This window comes from Callithrix jacchus, chromosome 6, assembly GCF_049354715.1.
Source record: "Callithrix jacchus isolate 240 chromosome 6, calJac240_pri, whole genome shotgun sequence".
Lineage (NCBI taxonomy): Eukaryota > Metazoa > Chordata > Mammalia > Primates > Cebidae > Callithrix > Callithrix jacchus.
The window spans coordinates 130811988-130824568 of NC_133507.1; the positions used below are offsets into that span (position 1 = coordinate 130811988).

Sequence of the window (12581 nt, forward strand, 5' to 3'; positions counted from 1 at the left end):
AATTTTCTTTTTTTGGTTTTTGTTTTCTTTAGTAGAGATGGGGTTTCACCATGTTGGCCAGACTGGTCTCAAACTCCTGACCTCAGGTGATCTGCTTCGGCCTCTGAAAGTCCTGGGATTACAGGCGTGAGCCACAGCACCCGGCCAGCTTCCCTCCTCTTAACAGTGGTGGCTATGAGCTGCCCCAGCCCTCCTTCTGCCTCCTCCACGAGCTCTCCCAGCACCTTCACCTCTTCCCAGCCCCAGACTCTCCTGAGCTCCAGGCCTACTCAGCTCAAGCAACCTGGTGTCCACTTGCCTGTTCCACTGGCTGTCCCGGCCGGAGGCGGCCTCCCAGGTGCCAGCTCCTTAGCTGAGGCACCTTCCCTATACCAAGCCAGGTGGCAGCTCCACTTCTGTCCCCAGAACCTCGGATGCACCGCCCAGACGCACCGCTGTAGCCACAGCTGCTCTGCCTCCCCTACACTGTGCGAGCATCAGCGGTAGGAACCACATTTTATTATTTTATTTTCTCTGTTTCAGCCTTTCTTTTAAAATCAGGGGGAAGCATGCAGGTTTGTTACCTGTGTGTATTACGTGATGCTGAGGTTTAGAGTATGGTTGATCCCATCACCCAGGTGGTACGCATAGAACCCAATAGGGAGTTTCTCAGCCCTGCCCCCTCCATCCTCTCTCTTCTAGTAGTCCCGAGTCCACTGAGGGGGGCATTTTGATCTTCTTTGTAACTCAGTGCCTGCCTGGGAAATGGCCACTGAATGAATGGATGCAAGAGTGACTGACCATTCAGGACGCTACAGATGCAGCACGTCCCCAGCGCACAAGTCTCCAAACAGCCCAGCCAAGGAGGGGCTCAGCCATCTACACAGTCTCCAGTGGGAGAGCTGCTGAGACCAGGAGCCTGGGGCCGTCGGGTGAGTATCCCCATGCACGCTGCATTTAGCCTTACACTGCCCTAGGCCAGCCACAGCAGGGATAAAGTGAACCGAGCAAGCGTCCCACAAATGTCACATGGGCACTCACCATTCACACTCACCCATCCCCATGCACACTCGCCATTCACTCAGTCATTCACATGTGCACACGTCCACACTCACATATCCGTTCACATACATTTACACACAGAGGCACACTCACACTGACCCATTCACACTTACACTTACACTTGCCCTTTTACACACATTCACTCACATTCACACCTGTTCACATGCACACACAGTCGCACACACATTCACGCTCACCATTCACATGCACACATTCACACCTATTTATACACAATTACACACACATTCACACCATTCACACACATCATACATTCTCTGACCCATTCATACACATTCACACATTTCCTCACATACACTCCCACATTCACACACATTCACATTTGCCCATTCACCACATTCACACTCACATTTACACACATACATTCATGCATTTACAATCATGCATACACATTCACTTTTCACACATTTACACACACATTCACCATTCATTCACGCATTTACACTCACATTCACACACACTCACATTTGCCCATTCACCACATTCACACACATTTACACACATACATTTATGCATTTACAATCATACATACACATTCACGTACATTCACCATTCACACACTCACATTTGCACACATTCACATTCACCATTCATTCACACATTTACACTTACACATTCACACATTTGCCCATTCACACACATTTACACACATATATTCATGCATTTACAGTCATACATACACATTCACACACATTCACCATTCACACATTTACACTCACACATTCACATTGCCCATTCACACTCACAAATTTACACACATATATTCACACATTTACACTCATACATTCACACATTCACTCACGTTCACATTCACCGTTCTTTCACACATTTACACTCACAAATTCACACACATTCACACATTTACACTTATAGTCACTAAATTCACTCACATACATTCACACACACATTCACAGTTTACATTCACATGCTCCCACACACAGTCACACACACATATTCACACTCACACATTCACACACCTCCACGAAGTTCTCACCTGGGCCAGTTCCCTGTTCTCAGAGCCTTTCTGGAAGCCATCATGGAGTGCACATTCCCAGATCTGAGCTCCTAGAACCCACCTGCCCTTATCCTCAGAAGCCTCACCCCAATTTTCATTCAGGCGTTCACCCCTCCCTCACCCAGTTCAGCCCACCTCCAGCTCCCACCCTGTTTGTTTTGGGCCAATCAGCAAGTGCCACCCCAGGCCACAGCAACTGGCCCAGAATTCAATGACTCAAAAAAGATTTTCCAGGGGGCTTCTCAGAAGGAAGTGCATAGACATCAAACTCTGAACTACTGGGGACTCAGCTCCAAGATGAAGCTGCTGCTCAGAGGCTAAGGGGGCCGAGAGCATCTCAGAGGGCCTGAGCCACAGCAACCCAGCACCCAGCCCACCAGCCGTGGCAGCTGAGCAGAGGGACCCAGCGTTTGGCCACCACCATGACGTCCCCACATGCAGCCTGGTGTTGGGGTGACTTAGACCAGGGGTATGAGCACTTAAATTCCTAGAGGTAGGGCCAAGGGTCTCCAGGCCAGTAAAATGGAAAGAAGCTACACCAACATGATTGCCAAATCCAATCAAGAACAAGGGGTGAGAGGCCGGGCCAGCAGTGGGGCCAGTGTTGGGGCAGCAGTGGAAGACTGGGGAGCTGGCAGGAGGGGAACTCCCCACGATGGAACAGAGGCTTTTGAGAGGCTCTGATGGCAGAGTCGGTATGGAGTCTGAGACCTCGAGCCATTTGCACTGATGAGGTGTGTGTGTGATCATTTTAGCTGCCAAATCCATGACTCAAAATCCTGCTCCTACCAGCAAATGGATTCATAACATAGAGTAGTAAACAAGTAAATCAATTTTCTAAAGATGTTCATGGGGTTTCAAAAGTGGCCCACACCTTCCAGGAAGCCATGAGAAAGCCTCGAGGCGGGGCCTGGCCATCCCTCAGGCACCAGGGTGCTGCAGCCCACCCCACAGCCCCACACAGGGGTGTCCTTCCTGGACCTCCCTCTCTCCAGTCCTGGCTCCAATCCCCCATGTGGTCGTGCCCACCACACCCTGGCTCCAGGAGGTTGGAAGGGAGCCATGTAGAGGGCTGCCCAGGGTGGGCCTCTTCCCAAGCTCATGCTTGGCCCTCCCAGGGTATGGGATTGGCATGAGCCCCCAGCTTCAGTTGAGTTCCAGAACCCACAGCCCTGGCTGCTGTGAGAGCCGGGAGCCCTGCCCAGGGTCTGGACCTCTGCAGCCACATGTCGGCCCAAATCAAGCCAGATCGCCAAGCCCTCCAGGACACTGTGTGTCCAGCTGCCAGGCAGGAAAAACAGCCGGTACCTGTCCCGGCCTCCACCACAGCCCACCTTCACCCTGCCTGTTGCAATTTCCTCCATTCCATCCTGGACTGGGCCCTCTGACCTGCCCTGCCTTCAGCTCACTGGCCTCTCATTCAAGCTGCCTGGCTCTGATAACCCCTTGCACTGCATGAACCTCAGGACACCCCAGCTCCCAGACACACATCTCAGTTCAGACGTTGGGCTACTGCCCCTCCCCAGCAGGGTGAGAACCTCACACCTGGCCTCCCTCCCTCTGGAGCTGCAGGCTCCCCAGCCCCGATCCTGGCCCTGCTCCCTCTGACAAGAAGCTCCCTGAAGGCCCTGACCCTGTGGTGCAGAGCAGGGCTGCTCCTTAACCCAGCAGTGAGGGCTGCAGGTAAACCTGCGAGTGGCCGTGGGACGTAACTTGGAATCTCCTATTGTGATAAAACCCAGTGTAAATGGCTTCTCCTGGATAATGTGTCTTAGAGGAGCTTTTTTTTTTTTTTAATTTTCAGGTTGAAATAAAAGCAAAGACTCCCCATGATGGCACTGTGGCTGCACGCCCCACGAAGCGCAGGGCACGTGCACCCAGGTTTGGAAGTGGGCTGGGCTCCAAGCCGGCTCCACCCTCCATGAGCTGTGGCCCTTGGGCAGGGGCGTGAGACTGCCAGGGAGGAAGAAACGAAGGAGGGTGTGAAGGAAGGCAGGAAAGGTGTGAGCTCTCCAAGCAGGGGAGACCGGAAAGGGGCTCTGTCCCAGCTGCTGCAACTTCCACTGCTCCTAGAAGCCATGGATGGCAGAGCCAACACTATCTGCCCTCCACAGGACCAGGCAGGGCCACAGCAATGACAATCCTGGCACCTGAAGCAAAGCCCAGGGGCTTTGCCCAGAAATAAAGCTCAGACTCTGACAGTCACCTCGCTCACCGGCTTTTACTATGACTAAAGAGATCCAGGAATTCCTCCCACCTGGAAGTGCAGGCTGCTCCTGGCCCATGGGCACAACCTCGCAGCTCCTGGGAAGCTGCCGCTCCACTGCTGAGTGTCACGCCTGCTCAGACCTGCCAGAGTCTGCCAATGGAGCTGAAGCACCCAGGGTAGGGGCAGCGGGGGTCATGAGATGAGGAACAAGCCAGGCCAGCTCGCCCTGCCCCCACCCAGGCCCTTCAGTCTCCACCAGACACAAGCACTGCCCTTGGTCTGGGGTCAACTGCTCAGACCCATGTGCTAGTGCCACCACTCGCCTGCCGGTAACTGGACCTCCATGGGCCTCGGCTTCCTCAACTATGAAAGGGAGTCCTGGTATCTGACCCCCAGGTTCTCATACGTTTTAAATCAGGTCACATCACTGGGCATGATGGCTGATGCCTGTAACCACAGCACTTTGAGAGGCTGAGGCGGGCGGATCACCTGATGACAGGAGTTCAAGACCAGCCTGACCAACATGGTGAAACCCCATCTCTACTAAAAATACGAAATTAGCCCAGTGTGGTGCCTCACACCTGTAATCCCAGCTACTTGGGAGGCTGAGGCAGGAGAATCACTTGAATCCAGTAGGGGGAGGTTGCAGTGAGCTGAGATCTCGCCATTGCACTCCAGCCTGGGCAAAAAGAGCAAAACTGAGTCTCAAAACAGTAAAATAGAAAAGGTCACTTAGGACAGCATTCAGTGGACTTCTCAGGCAGAAATGACTCGCCAAGCCCCCTCAACCAAGCCCCAAGTCCCTGACCTCCAGCTGACCACCCCTAAAAATGCCAGGGGACAGAGGCTGAAGCCCTGTGGTGTGCCAGCCCAGGGAAGCAGGCCTCCAGGGGTGGATCGCTGCAGCAAGAAAGCCACAGATAAATGCAGTCCTATCCACACTCACAGACACGAACAGGGAGAATAAATACACGCGTGTTTTCTGAGTGTTTTTATCAGATTTTTTGTTTCATTTTGTTTTGAACACTAAGATTTATTTTCAAACAGCACACAGACCACCTGCGGGGCAGGGCCAGGCTAGGCTGGTGCTGGGCCCCACCCACAGCAGCTGCCAGGAAAAGAGAACCTTTGCCCGGTGGTGCGGCCAAAGCTTCAGGCAAGCATGGTGGCTGGCATAGCCCCCAGCCCTGCTCTGCAGCCAGACACATGCGGGCACAGGCAGGGGCACCAGGAACTCAACTAGGGGACACAGCAGCTTCAGGAACACTGGTGAATTCGGCCGGACTCACCGGGACACGGCTCTTTGGAAAACGACCTAATCTTTGGGAGAACACCCTCTGCCTGGAGTCTCCTCTTGATTTCCCTTTGCTCTTCAAAAGATTAAAAACGAAAACAAAACAGAACAAAAAAAAGAACCACACATTTTTCAGGAGGAGGTGCTCTTCACACGCCGGGAGGCTGCACAGGCCCCGCCATCACTGGACCCTCTCGGTGAAGTTCTCGGGGAAGACACCCCAGCACTTCTCCAGTTCCTTGTGCTGGTTCCAGTCGCTCTCCTTCATGCCCATGAGCCAGCCTTCATCCTGAGGGGCAGAGCACCGGGTCGTACAGGGCTGGGCAAGGGGCTCAAACCCACACGGCACGAGGCCCACTCCAAACTGCTGGGAAGACCGCTGTCCTCCTGCTGCTCTTGGCCCTTAGCCTGCCTCGCCCACCTTGAGAATACCTCCTCCAGGCAGTACTCCCTGATGCAGCTGTCTGAGGCTCCTGTTCACAGGCACCACAGGAGCCGGACTGTCATCCTCAGGTGGATCTAACCGTTCATAGCTGGTTTTGGTGAGTCTTGCTGCTCTCTGCTCTGACTGTGTCTAAACAACTCCTTCAATCCAGGCCAAGAGGCTCCTACCCCCCAGGTGCACACAGAGCACATCAGCCCTTCCCGGTTTCCAAACTTCTGCAAACAACCCCAGAAAATTCTGGAAATGGCAACAAGTTACAAGTTCTAAAGGGACTTGGGGCTGCCCCACTAGCCCCTCCAACTGCGACTTTCCCTTTGCTTCAATCCTGACCCTCGCAGGGCCTTCTCTGGGAGAGCTGACAGCCCCTGGCCACCGGCAGGTCACGGGGAGCTGCGTGGCCATCGACTCCTGCCAGTGGCTGGGCCAAGGTTGCCCCTGCAGCTGGACTGTGCCTGGGGTCTACCTGGGGCTCTGTTATTTCCTGCTGTGTCATTTCCAGCCTTGTCACAGACCCTTCTCATGCCCTATCTGAGCCCCCTCAGGCCACCCCAGAGCAACTCCCACTGTGGGCTGGGTGTTAGGAGTCTGCTTGAAATCCTACCCAGACAGGGCTGCCCCACTGGGAGGTCAGCGAAGATCTGGGGCCTTAGGAGAAAGGGTCAAATCAGTGCTAGGCCCAGGAGGCCCTCATCACTCAGGCCTCCCACCCCAGGGCCTCAGTAAGTAAGTACCTGGTACCCCTGCATCTCAGCCCAGGACCCCCAGCCGCATTGGCCTAATGCCAGACCCAGCCAGACCCACTGTTACCCTCAGCCGCTCTGACAACCCATTCATACGGATGTGCTGATGACTAAATGTGTTCTCTGGAAGCCAGAAGAGGCCAGCCAGGCCCTTTCTTTGTGCACAGCCTGAGGCACTCAGGGGCTGAGCCGTGGAGACAGCTGGATGCCCACATGGCACCAACGACCCCCTACAAGCAAAGACTGGCTCTCCGCTCTACACAGCAGGAAGGCTCCTGCTGAGGGTCCATGGCCCCCTGGGCTGGGCAGCTGACCCAGATGCAGGAGGGTCCCAGGCCCAGGAGGGACGCATTTGGCACCCACCCAGGCTCACCAAGAGCCTTTACTTCCAGGAGATTAACATGGAGAGGCCACAGCAGAAGGAGAAGGGTCTGGAAGGCCTCTTGGGTGGGCCTCAGCTGGGGACACAGCTGGGAAGCCCATGGCCCCGTGCGGAGGGGGCAGGCCTTGCCTTGAGGGATGGCACATGGGGCATCATGAGCCCAGCCAGTGCTCCTTGTGCCATCCGGCTGCAGGGTGGGCACCTTGTGGGAGGGGTAGGAGGAGTCAAACATCCTGTCCTGGGAAGAAAGCAGGCCTCGGGAACCACCAGGAGAGACGGGGAGAGACTCAGAGACAGAGCTGAGAGCACCTTAGCAAAGGGGGACGTGGAGGGAAGAAAGCAGAGGCTACAGGAATAAGGGGGCAGGGAACAGGGAGAGAGAGGGGCCTAAGGGGAGAGGGGCCTAGGAAAGGAGAGGAGAGGAAAAGTCCAGGCATGGAGGACAGGGAGGAGCAGTCGGCATGGGAGCCCCGGCGCTCACGGGCCTCTGCTGCCCCTTGCTGGCCAGTCCCCACCACAGCAGTGCCAGCCGCAGCCAGGTTGCCTGCCATCCCTGTGAGCTCTGGCAGCCCCACCAGGCCCTCACCTGCTCCTCAGGGTTCTGGAAGGGGATCACCAGCACCACGTCGCCAGCCTTGAGCTGCAGCTCATCTGTGTCGGTGGCGGTGTAGTCGTGCTGGGCCTGCACCTGCGGAGGATGCAGAGAGCAAGCCAGACCTTCCCCGCCACGTCCAGCCCTGCACAGAGCACGGGCCTTGTGGGTGGGAGGTCAGGTGGCAATGTGAAGACCAGGAGTGCTAGAAAGCAGCAGGACAGGATGGGGCTCAGATGCCACCATCTGGGAGTGACCTAGTAGCGCCTACACGACTTTGGGCAAACCACAGAGCCTCCTGGGGCTCAGGGTCCTCATCTGCCCACCAGGGCACAGAAGGACCACAGCAGTCAGAGGCTGGGCTTACCTTGAACATGAAACCTGGGGGTAGGTCCAGGCACCAAGCCCCACTGCCACCCTCCACGGTGCCATTCACAGTTGCTAAAAAGGTCTCCACCACGACAGCAGGAAGAGAGCTCTGGGGGCAGAAGCACGGGTCAGCTGGGCAGGGAGGTGGTCCAGAGACAGCCAGGGCCACCGAGGAGAAAAGGGGCAGGGAGGGGAGAAAGGGGTCTGTGCCTGGTGCCAGTGCGGCGTGCCTCCACTTCCTCAACAGGAGCCAGGCAAGAGCACAGGGGAGCCACGGGCAGGCAGGCAGGTGGCAGGGAGGAAAAGGCAGGGCTTGGCCCCTGCTGTCTTATGGAGGCTGCTTCACTTGCCGCCGTCTCCCCAGGCTCCTGGGCTCCAGCCGCAGGTTGGGTCCCACCTGCCACCTCCGAGACCTCTGCTGGCTGCAACATAAATGCCGGCTTGGGGTCAGACACAGGACAGGACACAATCAGGACACGGGAAACAGGCCACAGGAGGGCAGCACCCAAGTGAGAGGGCCGCAGGCATTACCTGGCTGGCAGCAAGGTGAGAGCTGGCCAGTGCCTCGAAGAATCCAGGTAGCTACCCCTGCTGGACAGGCTGGGCCCTGGGCCCGGGAAGCAGCTGAAGAGTAGGCACTGGCAGGCTGGCAGGCCCCGGGATGTAAGTGACATGCTGTGGAGAAGCCCATTGCAGGCCCTGGAGTGCCACCCCTAACCCTGCCTCATAAGTCCTGCCCTCTCCGCACCAAGACCTCCCCCAGCCACAGCCTCCATCCGCCCACCCCACTTGGCCCGGCACATGGCAGGAGCTTGATGAACCTATAGACGGTCCGTGCCAGGGGACAGCAGCACACACCTGTCCCAGCCTAAGCACAACACAGGGTGGGCACAAGGTGACGGTGAAGATTAAAAGAAAATTCTGGAAACTGCCTGGCATAAACCAGTAGGTGCTCTAAATGTTGCTCCTCCTACTCTGGGAAGCCAGGCTGGGAGGCTGAGCTGAAGTGGGTGACCAGGATGGACTGATGTGCCCAGCCACCCTCCCTCCTGACAGCCTTGGTGACAAGCCGGTGCTGGGGCAGCCTTGCTCAGAACCTTGTCCTCACCCTCACGTCCATGGAGGCCTGGTCCCTCCTGCACCCCCTCCTCTGGGCTCTCCTTCCATGCTGCACCCTCAGAGACTGGGGACAAGCCAGACAGGGGCTGGAAGTGGGCACTTACTTGGGCGGGCCCCGGCTCGGCAGTCTGGCTGGGCCAGGCCACAGCAAAGGTGCCCTCAGCAGCGCTGGGCTCCCTGGAAGGCAGGCTGCCAGCTGGACTCTCTGTGGGCTGGTGACAAGCCACTAGGAGAACAGAGAGGGGGCGGGGAGGCCAGGGCGGAAAAGCAAGGGGCAGGATCACAAGACAAGAGAAGATGTCACCAGCAGCTGGGGTTGGTGGCGGCAGGGTGGGAACCAGTGGAGCCCAGCCGGCCACCCACCTCCCACATCCTCACTCTTACCACCGCCAACGGGACAGGCAGGTGTGACTGTGCTGCCCAGGCTCAGCACCTCCGAAATCCACTTGTCAAAATGGCCCTGCCAGCTTGCACCAGACTGGCTTTTTCTGGCCTCCTCCAGAGGAAAATCCTGCTGTGGAGCCTCTGGAGCTCCCAGGCGCCTAGGCTGCCAGTGCATGCCCCGAGGGCACCGGCACACTCACCTGCCCCTCCCAGCACCTCTGCCCATATCAGGGGGTCTCAGGGACGGAGCCCAGGAGACCCTGTTGGAATTCTGGTTCTACCACAAGTTTTTGGGCAAGTACCGAGCCCTCCCTGAGCCTCTGTGTCCTGAGCTTTCAGGTGACAGTGACACAGGTCCTGTGTGACCTGGCCTTGCACCTGCCTTCCCTGACTCTCTCAAAGCACCCATTCCTCCCCTTCTCCCTTTCCTCCCAAACAGCTCCCCACCGTCAAAATGCTCATAGAGGCCAAGAACCTTCCACCCTCCTGCCCCACACCTTGAGGACACTCATCCATCCTGGATCACTGGCCTGCTTCTGCCTGGGGGCAGACATTCACAGGCTCTGGAAACAGGACCAGCTCTCAGGAGATCCCTGTCTCTAGCTAAACCAAGGAGCCCCTTTTCCGAGGGCCTGCCAGAGGGAGAAGCAGCAGAATGGCTGGAGACGGGCGGCCTCGCCAGCTCCCTGTGCATGAGCTCATGCCTGTGTGTGCTACATGTGGGGTGTTTGTGGGGTGCCTGCACCTGCAAATGGGCTAGGAGGAGGCCAAGGCATGTGGGCCTGGGCACACATGGAAGAGTGGCTCTTCCAGGGGCTGGACACAGAGCAGAAGTGTCAGGGACCCTCTCTTGAGAGTTCTCCCAGCTGACCAGGGCTGGCACTATCCCGGCGATGGGACATGGTGGCCCTGGCCACACTGTGACAAGCCTCCCTGTAAGCTGGGCCAGACTACCATGGGAGGAGGGGGCTTCCTTAGAGCCCCTGGCACGGGTGGGGACAATGACTCCAGGGAGCCCTGGGGCCGCACCCATGCTGAGGCCTAGAGGGCTGGCCTTGAGGAGGCAGTCAGCTCCGGGGGAGTTCAGGGAAGCCCCGCCACCCCTGGGCAAATCTGACAACACGTCAGCCCACTGCAGCACTGGTGCGATGCGCCTCCAGCACAGGCACTCCCACCCGGGCTCCACCATGAAGGACGTGAGACCTGGGGCTGTGGGCCAGGCTCCCCAGAGGCAGCTCCCCAGCTGAGCCAAGAACCCATCAGGAGAGACCCATAACCCTCTATGGGACTCCCCGTTGAGCCAAGGGCCCATGGGAAGAGAGCCAAGTCACCCTGGGGGCTCGCTGCTACACCTGAGCCTTCCATGCCTCTTAGGGAGTGTGCACGCAGCAGCTCTGCTCTGCAGCCTGGCCACTGCCCCTGCCCTCGAGTGACTGACAGCAGCTGTGGGAGCTGAAGTCCTGGTGCTTCAGCCATTCCAGGGCGTTCCAATGCTCCCTGTTCCTGGAAGCCTTCCCTGACAGCCACGGGTCCTTCACGCTCCCCGATCCCATCTGCCATAGCACCCACCGCACCTCGAGGGCACTGCTGGCGTGACTGCTGCTGGGGAGGGGGCACCTCTCCCCTCTGTGGCCCTGCATCTGGCCTTAGTACATGCTGGGAGATGGGTGATGGAAGATGACGGAAGATGATGGGCAGAAGGAAGTAGGGGTGAGAGAGGGAAACTGACACTCTCTGGCCAAATTCCTGACTCCTGAGACAGAAGCATAGAGGATGAAGGCCATGCACGCCCAAGAGGGCAGGAAGAGAAGAGGAGGGCTGGGCCGCGGCGGCCACAGCTGACCTGGGAGGGGGTGGTCACGCTGATCTCAGGGACAAACGTGTCCTCAAACAGGCTGAGGATTTGCTCCTGCTTGACTTCCTTAGACGGGGTGTGTTTGGGAGGCGGAGGGACTGGTGGGCCCTTCCGGAGCTGTGGGTCAGCGGCGGGTGAGGGGCCGCACGGGAAGGCACAGCAGAGCAAGGGGTTTGGGGGAGACAGACAGAGACAAAGACACGGTTAGTCACGTCCCAGGCCATAGCCCCACCCAGGCCACTGAGCAGGACACAGCAAATGAAGAGCCACTACGCCCCCCCAGTCCCCCAACATAGACACCAAGACCGCAGGCCACCCCCGGGAAGGACACTGAGGCAGGAGGTCCAGAAACGCTGTGTGGGGAGAGAAAAGATAGAGAGGTGAGGGGAGAGAAAGGAGGGAGAGAGAAGAGAGAGACCCCAGGCTGCCCGCTGGCCCACTGTGGGAGGGTCTGGCTCCCATCAGCCTGGTGAGAAGACTGGGAAAGGAAACAGTCGCTGAGACGCAGTTGAGCCCCAGCCTTCTCCTGCCCACCTCTGCCCTTTCCGCGGGCCCCTCTCCACTCCCAGGCACAGTGCTGCCCATGGGGAGCCCAGCTCAGACTAGTCTGTCCCTGCAACGCCAGTGTGGCGCCAGGATGGAGCAGAGGCCACACCCCTGCCTACCAGGTGGGGGATCTCAGGCAGGTCACACCCCCATGAGGCTAAGCTTCCTCCAATCAGGTGATGACAGCTTCTGCTTCATAGGGGGATTGTGGGGACTCCGTGAATGAAAACACAGAAGGCACTGGCACCGTGTCCAGGCCAGGGGAAGCACTGTTCGGTCCAGGCTCCCACCATGTCCTCGGCCTGCATCCTAGTCAGCTGTGGAGCAGGGCAGCAGCAGAGAAGGGGGAGCTGCGGGACACCTGGCTGTGAGAATACCCCACCTGGCCGGCCAGCACCTGGAGCCTCTGCAAACACCTGAAGGGCCCACTGGGGGCAAGAGGGGCGGAGACAGGGACAGTCCAGAGCCCAAGACCTGCCCCTTTAGGCACCCCACACTCTCCCCTGAGCTTCCTCTCTCTGTCCCTTTAAAGGTCCCACATGGCCACCTGGCTGGGCTCCTCCCTCAGGCCC

General features: G+C 57.8%; 1 protein-coding gene across 1 annotated transcript in view; it reads right to left on the bottom strand.

The window, feature by feature from the left end:
- Window positions 1–5270: 5270 nt before the first annotated feature.
- The window catches only part of LOC100392436 (myc box-dependent-interacting protein 1-like), a 31802-nt gene continuing 24491 nt past the window's right edge, over window positions 5271–12581 (bottom strand). Inside the window, 6 exon segments of the mRNA XM_078375637.1 lie at window positions 5271–5866; window positions 7731–7832; window positions 8104–8215; window positions 8439–8527; window positions 9329–9534; window positions 11445–11580. Coding sequence (XP_078231763.1) covers window positions 5759–5866; window positions 7731–7832; window positions 8104–8215; window positions 8439–8527; window positions 9329–9534; window positions 11445–11580 — 753 coding nt within the window. The 3' untranslated portion in view covers window positions 5271–5758.